Source organism: Zea mays, chromosome 3 (genome assembly GCF_902167145.1).
Source record: "Zea mays cultivar B73 chromosome 3, Zm-B73-REFERENCE-NAM-5.0, whole genome shotgun sequence".
NCBI lineage: Eukaryota > Viridiplantae > Streptophyta > Magnoliopsida > Poales > Poaceae > Zea > Zea mays.
Window position 1 is genome coordinate 235486226 of NC_050098.1, and position 11021 is coordinate 235497246.

General features: G+C 45.6%; 2 protein-coding genes across 2 annotated transcripts; one reads left to right on the forward strand and one right to left on the reverse strand.

Moving 5' to 3' along the window:
* Window positions 1-743: 743 nt before the first annotated feature.
* Window positions 744-2551, reverse strand: LOC103651659 (cyanidin 3-O-rutinoside 5-O-glucosyltransferase). The gene has a single exon (XM_008677346.2). The coding sequence runs from the start codon at window positions 2443-2445 to the stop codon at window positions 802-804; it is 1644 nt and encodes a 547-aa protein (XP_008675568.1). The 5' UTR covers window positions 2446-2551; the 3' UTR covers window positions 744-801.
* Window positions 2552-9583: 7032 nt separating this feature from the next.
* LOC100280375 (uncharacterized) lies at window positions 9584-10730 on the forward strand. Its single transcript, NM_001153301.1, is given in 1 exon segment — window positions 9584-10730. A coding segment is annotated over 1 exon segment (789 nt). The 5' UTR covers window positions 9584-9668; the 3' UTR covers window positions 10458-10730.
* Window positions 10731-11021: the final 291 nt, after the last annotated feature.

Here is an 11021-nt window from a genome sequence, read left to right on the forward strand (position 1 = left end):
TTAGACTTTTTTTAATATTTATAGTCGTCATTCAAAACACGATACGGAAATTTTAGTCATGACCGGATTTCAATCATACTGTCTTATTTATCTCTACATCACGTGACAACAATTACCTCATTAGCCCTTATTTACAGCGATACTACAGCTCTATACTGATTTTGCCAATCTGGCACCAAGAAACATATGGTTTATGTGTTTATAGAGATAATTAGACTGTAGCCAATAGATCATTTATAACTATGTAAAATACTATATCATAGGCTACATTGTTTATAGAGTGTAGTTTAAAATGAGAATCATCATTAGCCAATTTATATTTCATTTGATTTTTTACTATGTTTGATGGCTTATTTTATTCATTTTTTAAAATGAAAAATTTAAAGTCATATTTAAAGTTCATTATATGATAAACAACAACAACAAAATTAATAATAATTATGTTTTTTTAATAAGACAAGTTAAGTCAAACTTACTGGAGATGTCCTAACCAATTAGAGAGCATGCATATAGCCATATAAAATACCACTTTCTCATTTTAATAACTTTATGTTTCACTCTATATCTCACTCTCTGTTTTAAACTCTATTATACAAGCAGCGTAATCTATAGCGTAAAACAATATTTTGTGCGACCGTTTACACGGCTGTTGGAGATGGCCGCCCACAGCCTTATATGTACTATGTGTTGTATTTAAAAAAGCGTGTTGTATTAAAAAAGGCATAAAAGTACAAGAGATCAAATCATGAGATGTTTGGAGCAATTTATAATCTTTGTTGCCACCGGGACTGGCGACGTTAGCTAAAATGCTATCTGTTTTCCTGATCGGCCTAGACCTTGCATGGTTTCAACAAAGCTCTCGAGACATGCTTCCAACGGCCCAGCTGCAGCCACGGCCCGTCGAGCTCTCTCCTTCAGCCCACTCGCATTCGCCCTCACCTGCACCGCCCTGTCACCGCCACCCATCAGCAGCTCCACGCACCGCGCGAGCTCTCCCCTCGTCAGCACCCCTTCCCCGTCCCGCTCCGCCCTGACGCCCACCCCCCACTCCTCCTCCACCAGCCACGCATTCACCGGCTGGTCCGACCAGCTCGGCACGGCCACCATGGGCACGCCGCAGACCACGGCCTCCAGCGTCGAGTTCCACCCGCAATGCGTCACAAAGCACCCCACGGACGGGTGCGCCAGCACCCGCTGCTGGTCGCACCACGCCACCACCATCCCCTTGCTGATGTCCTTCTTCTCCTCCTCCACCTCCGTCAGCCAGAGGTCCACCTCCTCGGCACGGCCCTCCTTGCGCACCACCCACAGGTAGGGTCGCCCGCTGGCTTGGAGCCCATGTAAGACCTCCTCTGCCTGTCGCTTCGTGTACCCCAGCAAGCTTCCGAACGAGAGGTACACGACGGACTTCTCCGGCTGCGCGTCGAGCCACTCCATGTACGCCTTCTTCGTCTCGTCGTCGTGCGGGACGAGATGGATCTGTGCTAGCTCGCTCGCACTGTTCATCTCGCCCTGATGACGACTACCACCAAGAACACCAGGAACAGGAACCGCCGGCCCGACGGCGAAGACGTCCATGTATGGGTGGACTGCTCTGAGCGCGACGTCTTCCAGCTCCCCGAACGTGTTCACCAGAACCACCGGCTTATTCTCCTCCTGCTCCTGGTCCATCTTCTGAAACAGCTCGCGCAGTGATTGGAGGACCATCTTGGACAGGCCGTCCTGCGACTTCTCCTCGCTGAGAAAGGTCGGCATGTCACGGGCCCTAAGAGGGCGGTGCAGGCCCGGGAGAGTGACCTCATGCTGGCCGTGGCCGCGGCCGCCGCCGTCGTCGAGGCCGAGGAGGCGGAGGAGCGCGTCGTGCCCGTGGAAGTAGTGGTAGTACGTGGCGAGAACGGTCGCTGGCTGGATCCAGTAGACGGCCAGCGGGAGGCCGTGCGCGCGGGCGACCTCGCGCACCATCGGCATGCTCAGGGTGCACACCACGCAGGTCACCGGCGGCCGGCTGCCGCCGGACGCGAGGCGGCTCACGACGGCGGACAGGGTTCTGAAGTTCGCGTCACGGCGCCGCGCCCGGTCTTCCGAGTCCACGGGCCAGCTCCCGTCGTCTTTGCCGTCGGAGAAGGGGAGGTAGGAGATGAGCCCGTCGCTGATGATGGTGGTGGCCTCGCCGTCGTCGTCGGAAGAAGAGGGGAACATGCGGCGGTGGCAGGAGAGCGGGACCGAGAGGGTGGCCGTGCAGCCGCTGGTCTGAGCAAGGCGATGGGCGAGCGTGCGTGCAGGGTTGACATGGCCTTGGATGCTGTACGCCACCACGAGGAAGTGGCTACCACAACCCTCTCCGTAAATTTTGTGATCTTCATCGTTTGCAAGGGGAGCCATTAGTACTTCAGTAGCTCTGTTTCCTTGGTGGGTGTTAGTTGTTTCTGTATTTGTGATCTTCATATATATTGCTGTTTGTGCTACCTCGATAACGCTCGTAGGAATACTATGCCTACACAGGTAGAGATGGTAATAGGCAGTGGATAAAACCTCATTAGAGCATGAGTATGGTATTTTTTGATGCTCACGGGTATTTTATTTTGTATTTATTATACTCATAGAGTATGATGGGTATTATAGGTGTATATTCGGGCCGCCAGGCTCAGTTCAAGCCCGAAATAGCCCGCCTGTTTAGATTTGGGGTCGGTCCAGCCCGTTTGATTTTCGGGACATGTTGGGCTGGCCCACGGGTCTAGCCCTTGTTCCACGACCTGGCACGTAATTGCTTAAATGTGTCGGGATAATTTCGACGGTCCGAAATTATAAAAAGCCCGAAATTCAATTTTTGGTCCGAAATTCGCATCAGAGCCTGAAATTCACATCAAAGACCTAAATTCAAACAAATTTAATAAAAACAAATAAAAGATAAAACAAATAAATTTGACCAAAAGCAAACTTAATGTTTGTATTAAGTTACCAGAGCTATACAATGACTACCTCGTTTAAAAATCATTTTGTTAGAAGTGTAAGGAAAATAGACCCCGGACCATTTGACTCAATATGTTTTAGTGTTTGATGATTAACACAACATGTGGACTAATGCGCTTGCTAGTGTTTATGTTTGTAGTTCACATGACGCAAAGATGATTGGACTAAGGCAATGAGAATGCAACACCTCAAAAGAAGACATAAAAAGAAGCATAGAAGTCTAAGACTCAAGAACAAAAGAAGCCCAAAAGAATCAGCAAATAAATCCAAGAAAAAAGCAGTTAGCCAGCGTCTGGTGGTGCACCGGACAGAGCACAATACCTGTGAGGTGTGCACCGGACTGTCTGGTGGGACAACCAAACAATCTGCGCAGAGGAGCCCGCGGACAGGCGCCGTCAGGCTGCAGCACCGGACTGTCCAGTGTACACCAGACAGTTAAGCAACGGTCGGATCCAACGGTCGACTGCTGCAGACCCCAACGGTCGGCTGACGTGTCAGGCACCGGATAGTGAACAGTGCCCTGTCCGGTGCGTACCGGACTGTCCGATGTGTCCGTCGAAAGAAAGCTGCTGCTTTTTGTTCAACGACTAGAAATGGGGCTGGGACCTATAAATACCACCCCAACCGGCCATTTCAAATGTGGGAGCCCAAGCAACATACTAAGGCATATAGTAGACATTACCAAGTGCTTATACACCCAAGTGCTTAATAGAATCACTTGGTGATTAGCATAGGTGCTTTGCGAAGTGCTTAGGTTAGTTAGACCGCTTTAACACTTGCTCTAGGTGAATCCTAGTTAGTTGAGTGAGTTTAGAAAAACCACACAACCCCTCGGCTCTTGCGCGAATAGTTGTAATTGTACCAAATGGGGCGAGAGTCTAGCGAGACCGTGACAACCGAGTTTGTGTCATGACCGCCACCGTATACCTGAGGGAACGAGGCCTATGGCGTTTTCAGCCGGAAAGTCGATAGTAGAGACGGCGGGGAGCATCCGAGAGGAGCCGGAAGCGGAGCACCACTTGCACATGGATAAGGCCAGCGACTCTCTACGGAGTTACTCGACCGTGGTGCTTGACCCTCGTGTGAGCTTTCCTTCACGTAGGGGCACCAACGAGGATTAGTCGGGACCTTGCGTGGTTCCGGATACCTTGGTAAAAATACCAGCATCATCAACGAGAGTTTGCATCTCTACCTTACTCTTTAGCTTCCGCATTTATATTAAGATTTTAAGTTTCAATCTTGTCTTTATACTTAAATTGTTTAGAATTGAAACTTAGACATTGGGGTAGAGATAACAATACTTAGACAAAACCTAGTTTGCACATTCTAGTTTGATTAATTGCATAGGTTTTGTTCTAGGGATTTATTTGTGGCCTAGTTTAGAGAGAATCCTAGAAGTCCTAATTCACCCCCTCTTAGATGGCACATGTTTCCTTCAAAAAGGAAAAAAAATATAATCAGCTTTATATAAAGTTCGTAAGTTCAGTTCATTATCCAATGTTCATAACAAAAGTAAAATTACATCACATACTCTAATTCAAAGCTATAAAAAAACATCTAATTAGCATCATCTCTAGCTTTGTGTTCTTTATCAAGTACATGAAAGTGTGGAATGAAGTTTGGTTTTAATGAATATATATATACCTTTTGTACCTCTATATGGGTCATTTCGTGCCTGCCTTAAACGGATCGTGCGAGTCCCCGCCATGGGCTGCGACCTCGGCCCAAACCCGGTCCGGCACTAAAATATTTCGGGGCGTGTCATGTCTAGCCCAGGCTTTTTTAGTTCTTCGAGCCAGCCTAGCTGTCCAGCCTAAATGTACACCTACAATGGGCATATATGTGACCCCATACTTGCTACCATTGGGAAACCAGCTAATCTATGACATGTGTCTCCGAATTATTAGAAATGTTCCATATAAAATTAGAAAAGAAGGAATGAAGGATGCCCCTTAATTTTCAACAACTTACATATTTAAATATTAAGCATGATCTGAACAATTAGATAACTATCTTAATGTTGTATGATGTTGTTGAGAACTCTCTTTTAGACCATGAGTGCTATATTTTGTGTGATCAAATGGTTTGATATTACCATTTAATGTTGAATGTTACTGGATTTTGATGAATTTATCATGTTGGATATAAATATAATATGCTATTTTAGTATCTTTCATTATTGATGAGATAGAGGGCTTCAAAATTTTATATTTGGCGCTTACTGTTGGTCACTTGTTCTCAAATGCTGTGAATTAAGAACAAGGCAACATAGTCGTTAATTATTAAGGGGCTTTCGTCTTCCGAAGCATTATTTCCTCATGAACATAATAATCTTCAGACGAAGGTAATGAAGGACAAGCCCTCGTCATCTCACAAATAAACAATAACGTGAATTCATCGATTCTTGAAAATTTGCATTCCATAAGACATATAGGAATATCAATGAAATTCATATTATATTAATACCTTTGACTTACTCGAAGGTGAAGACGCGAAGGAGCGATTACAGTTAGCGTGAACAGTACGGTGGTACTGTTCATCTATTTATAAGCACAGGAAGCATGTCCAGGTAAAATTACATTCATGTCCTAGATATTTACTGCATAACACAAATCATTAAGAACTAAGTAGTCTTTTTCCCCTTTTGGTCAGCATCGTACTTGGTTTTCGTCACCATATTAAGCCGAAGCTCTTCGACCATAGCTTCGGCGTCCATTCCTATCACCTTCGGGCTACATATTTACATCGTGTATATCTTTGCTATGATAGAAAACCTTCATCCCGAAGCCAAAGTCTCATGTAATAATCCATATCATACTGAAAACATATGGTCAGTCACGTTTTTTAGGACCTTCAGAAGAGGAAAGCCCCCAACACTTACTTTTGAGATTAAAATAACTATATGTAATAAAATATTGGTAGGTATAGGTACCCAATGGGTACTTGCTATCCATGTTGGACATGGATATAGGGTATTTCTGTATCTATGATAAGTAATGTGGTATTTTTTTTAGTTAGTATGGGTATATGGCCTTATGGGCCCACCAAGCATCCGTCATCCCTATACACGGGTAGAGAAACAACCTTGCTTGGAGAATATTTGTACAAAAGCATTAGTCTCGATATTTAGGCTTGAAGGCGTCGAAGGATTTTAATTTTAATTTGTAATGATCTATATTAGTCTCGGTTGTTGTTATCAATCCAAATTAAATAATTTTAAAGCATTATCGGCTGCTAACACTGGCATAGACTAATACTAGTCGGTTACCCGTACGTTGCGACGGCTTACAATAATACCCATGTAAATTATCCATCAAAAAAATCTCAAGATTTTTTATTGGTTATCTCTACTCTTCGCATAATATTTTTTATAAACGCACGAGTATATAGACAGCAAATCAGAGACCACCATTCCTCGCCTCCCCCACTTTTAAGGTTTCGTAGAGCAGGAGGAAAAGGGAAGAGGCGGGCATACCTGTTCGTTGCCGGAGAAGGACACGACGAAGACCTGGACATCTGGAGGCGACATAGGTAGTATACCGCTAGATATATAGGGAGAGAGCACACGGAGAAAGAAGCCCAGTCGGAGCAGCTCCAAACTAAGAGGCACCCGCAGCAGGAGTCAGTCCGAGAAGGGCGAGAGAATGCGAGTGTCTTCCCAGTACTGGACCCACCGAAGCGACACAACACTACCACGAACTCCGTAGCATATGCCGACTGCTGCCACGCTACGGGCCTTAGTTGTCCAATATCTCAGACCTGGACTCCTCATCGCTAAGATAACCTAAGCGTGGCAGGCGCCACCATGTCCTTCTCGACGGCGCGTACGGAGAAAGGCCAGGAGCATGACTGACTCACCCTGTACCCCCATCGACGAGCGTCGGTCGGCTCACGGCTGCGACCGTGGGCGGGGACAGTAGGTTGGGGTGGAAGAACAGGGCGAAGGCAGAGAAGACGAATAGGACGTCCGACGACGGCGAAAACGATGGTGCGTGCAGGATGTGAAACGTTCTCGTGGACGTGCAATAGCCACTGCGCAAGTCGGTGTCGGGGCTGATGTCGGACGAATACGGGAAGGAAGCGTCTGCTCCTACGCCCTCTGCCGAGAATAGGGTGGCGCAGAGGTGGAGGCATGAGGGGAGAGAGAAAATAAGTAGAATAGCGAACGAGGTGGTGGCAAATGAGGCGAGGACCATTAATATCGTGCGGAGGTATAGATGGCCAAATGGGTCGTGTCTGGCGAGCCGGCCCGAAGCACGACCCATTTAATAGTGTATGGGCCAACCCGGCATGAGTGTCGTGCGGTGCTTGATCCGTAGCCTCGGCCCGTAGTGCTGGCCCGACCCGGCACGATTATGATTTTAAATTTTTCAAAAAAGCATATATACATATGTTCAATTTATATTCAATATTATAAACACTTAAGTATGATGTTCTACTGGTTAGACAACTTTGTCTAGTGTCTTCCACTCTTCTTTCATCAGGGTGTGGGTTCAAACACCAGCTGCTGGACCACTTTTTAATATTTTACGTTGAGTTGATTTAGAAGAAATGTATAGACTTTTTTTATAAGAGCATGTACATTGATGTTTAATATGGAGGCTCTTAAGGTGTTTAAGGGGTGTATTTGCAAAAAAAAAAGTCTTAAAGTCGTCTCTCCGTGAAGAGACGCCTCTGGCTCATAAACCAAGTAGTAACAGACGCTTCACTTCCTACTGTACGAATTTGTCGTCTGTTCTATCGATCTGCTGTTGTACAAATGCATTTAATTCTGTATTTATTAATAGACTATATTTATAGACACTCTTTTGTATAATAGAGTCTCTTAGTTGTCTCTTGTGCTTGGAGAACCGTTTTGGTGTCTCTCCACTGTACATGCCCTAAAAAGATGACGCGGGACGACCGTTAAAGCTGATGCTTTAAGTATAGTAGAGATAGATAGATTGTGTAGCCCTAGTTAGTAATATATATCAACCGGAACTAAAAGGATGATCTATGAGTTAATTCAAAAGAGTTTTTTGAACCAGTATTAAAGATCATACGGTACTATATATACGTGTATGCATGCATATACCATCACTTTACCTACAAGTTCCTTGTTACCAAGCACAAATGCCATTATATTTGAAGAAGAAAAAAGGCATTTGGTGAGGTAGGCTCGTTCATCACTAACCAACATTGTTGTATTTATGTGCGATATTTCATTTAGTATACTCCAAGTGGCTTGCAAGTAATATCATCTAGCTACTATATATATAGATAGGACAACTAAGGAGTGTTTTTATATGGTTTAATTTTCCCATGTCGATCTATGATAGCATGTCCGGCTCTTGGAATGTATGATGTCCTATGTATATGTCAAGGAAGAAAAAGACACCATGTCCAAACAAAAGGAGGTGTAGTATGAATACAACTAGGCATATCAGGTCTTTCTTGTCTTGCAAAACAAGATGCAAGTGGAATTAATCACTCCACACACAACGTCACTTTAACCTATGAATTCATGCACATGGGGTGTTGTTTGGTTTTTAGATTGGTAAAGCTAGCATACATACATAAAGGGCACTACTAGTATATACAGTAGCTTTTTGCAGCGGGTGTTTGGAGTGTCTGACTAAGTCATGCGTTAACCAAGTTTTCTAAAGTCCGATGTCTTCCGTTAATACCATTTGAGGAGATTGGCATTTTAAGATGTCCGGCTTTGTTAATGGTCTCAAGAAACCCAAACATTTAGGGTCTGTTTGGAAGCACCCAATTTTTAAGAAACTGGTTTATAGAAAGTGAGGATTCTAAAATATTTAGGGTCTGTTTGGAAGCACCCAATTTCCGTTAATACACATATTACCTCTCTACCACAACCATAGACTCATTTTCCGTTAACATTTGGAGTCATCTAGAAATTCAAATTTTATAAATTTATAACATATATTTGAGACTCTAAGCGACTTTAAATTAAAAAAAAACTTTCAGCTATAAAGCTGTAGACTCTATGATAATACAACTTTGGTATAGACCATATCAATATCTAAGATTAATTTATCTTCTAAAATTTTAAATTTCAACATTTTTGAGCTTACAACAATATTTGAGGATTCTAAAATATTTTAATTTTTTAAAAATAACAAATACTGAGTTGTAAATCATGTTAAGAGATACACCTTTCGTTCTTTTTTATTTGTCATAGTTTAATTTAAAAATAAACTAGAGGACGACAAATATTCGAGAACGAAGGTAATATAATTTGAATATAAAGTCTATATGATCAAATAGAGGACCGGATATATCTGTCTCTCGGATTGGATGTGTGCATGCATATTACTACACCAAAAATATAAACTTTCTATGGTTTTTTTTAACTTCCTACATCTTTTATATAAACTGTAGAAATATACGTTTACATGGGTGATTTTGTGTGCGATTATGTGTGTGTTTATATGATATCGATGTTATCGTTGTCAAGAGTGATTTCCATAAACTTTTACTGTATTTTTATTTCACAGTAAATGACCATGAGCAAAATCTTTCTATTATTCTGATTTCGAAACGTGCCTTCCAACCATTCGGCCCAGTCCTACTAAACTTGCTAAAAGCTTAGGTAGGCCTAATGGGATAGGCCGTGGGCTATATGTCAGTAAGGAAAGAAAAGAGAAAGTATCCAGCCAGCCAGCCAGCCAGCGAGCAACTGACCAGTGGGCCCGATGGACGACTTCGATCCAGTCCCCTCCGACTGCGACGACGGCGATGGCGGCGTCGCCGCCGCCTCCTCCTCCTCTCCCGGCCGTTCCATCTGCCACGCCGGCTGTGGCCGCCCGTCCCGCGTCTGCCTGTGCCCGTACCTCCCTGCCTCCCCTCTCCAGACCTCCACGACCATCGTCATCCTCCACCACCCGCACGCCCTCCGGCGGAACCCGCTCTCAACGCTGCCCCTCCTCGCGCGCTGCCTCTCCAACCTCCGCCTCGTCCCGGGCCGCCGCCTCCTCCCCTCCTCCACCGCTCCCGCCCCGGGCCCCGTCCTCCTGCTCTACCCGTCGCCCGCCGCCTCCGACCTCGTCTCCTGGTGCCGGTCCACGCCGCGGCCCGCGCGCGCCGCCCCCACCCTCCTCCTCCTCGACGGCACCTGGAGGCAGGCCAGGGAGATGCACGCGGCCAGCCTGGCCGTGCTCGCGTCGCTGGGCGCGGTCCCCGTCGCCCTCCCCGTCGACAGCCGCGCCGACGGGGACAGCATGTTCGAGTCCGACCTCGTGGTGAGGAAGGAGCCGCGCAAGGGGTGCGTCAGCACCATGGAGGCCGTGGCGAGGGCGCTGCGGCTGCTGGAGCCGGAGCGGGAGGGCGCCGTGGTCGAGGAAACCATGCTCGGTGTGCTCCGCGCCATGGTCGCCTTCCAGACCGAGCATCTGCTGCACCGGACGGTGAAGCCTAGAGCGAAGATGAGGAAGAAGAAGGAACTCAGGAGGGAGCAGGAGATGCAGAGGGATGCTGTGGACTGATGCGGCTTGCTCGTGGTGCTGTGTGGAATTTCTTGCCTTGGAATCTATCACAAAATCCACCAGACTCCAGCAGTGAAGGTCTGATTTTACCCAGGCATATCGATGGTCTCTTCACTTAGGATGCATTGTTGCTTAGCATAACCGGATCATGTTGGTTCTAGCTCAAAATGCCTATGTCTTTCCGATGTTGTAAGCTGGGTTCATGTTGATTCTAGCTCAAAAGGATTCTGTGACGCAATTATTCTCCTTTAATCATATGTTCAACTAATTCGCAATTTTTTTTCAGATCAGTACATAGCAGAGGTTCACAGCTTCTTATAATCTTCATCAAGCTGGATCCGTAGCTAAATTCTTCATCAGTAGAAGAAAAAAAAACTAACAAATGAGAAACCTGAACCAACATATGAGTTGTCTGAAGGGGATTGGATGGTGCGTTTGTGATGCGCGCATGGATCTAGTGGTGGTACCCCGCGAACTTGGAAGGGGGCAGGGACGGACGGCAGAAGAAGATACCATTCAATTTCAATGGGTTTATCATGCTGGCATGAAAAGACCACAACATAT

What these genes read in the sequence shown, in the direction of transcription:
- LOC103651659 (XM_008677346.2), bottom strand. Translation starts at nt 2,445, where the DNA reads ATGAAGATCACAAATACAGAAACAACTAACACCCACCAAGGAAACAGA.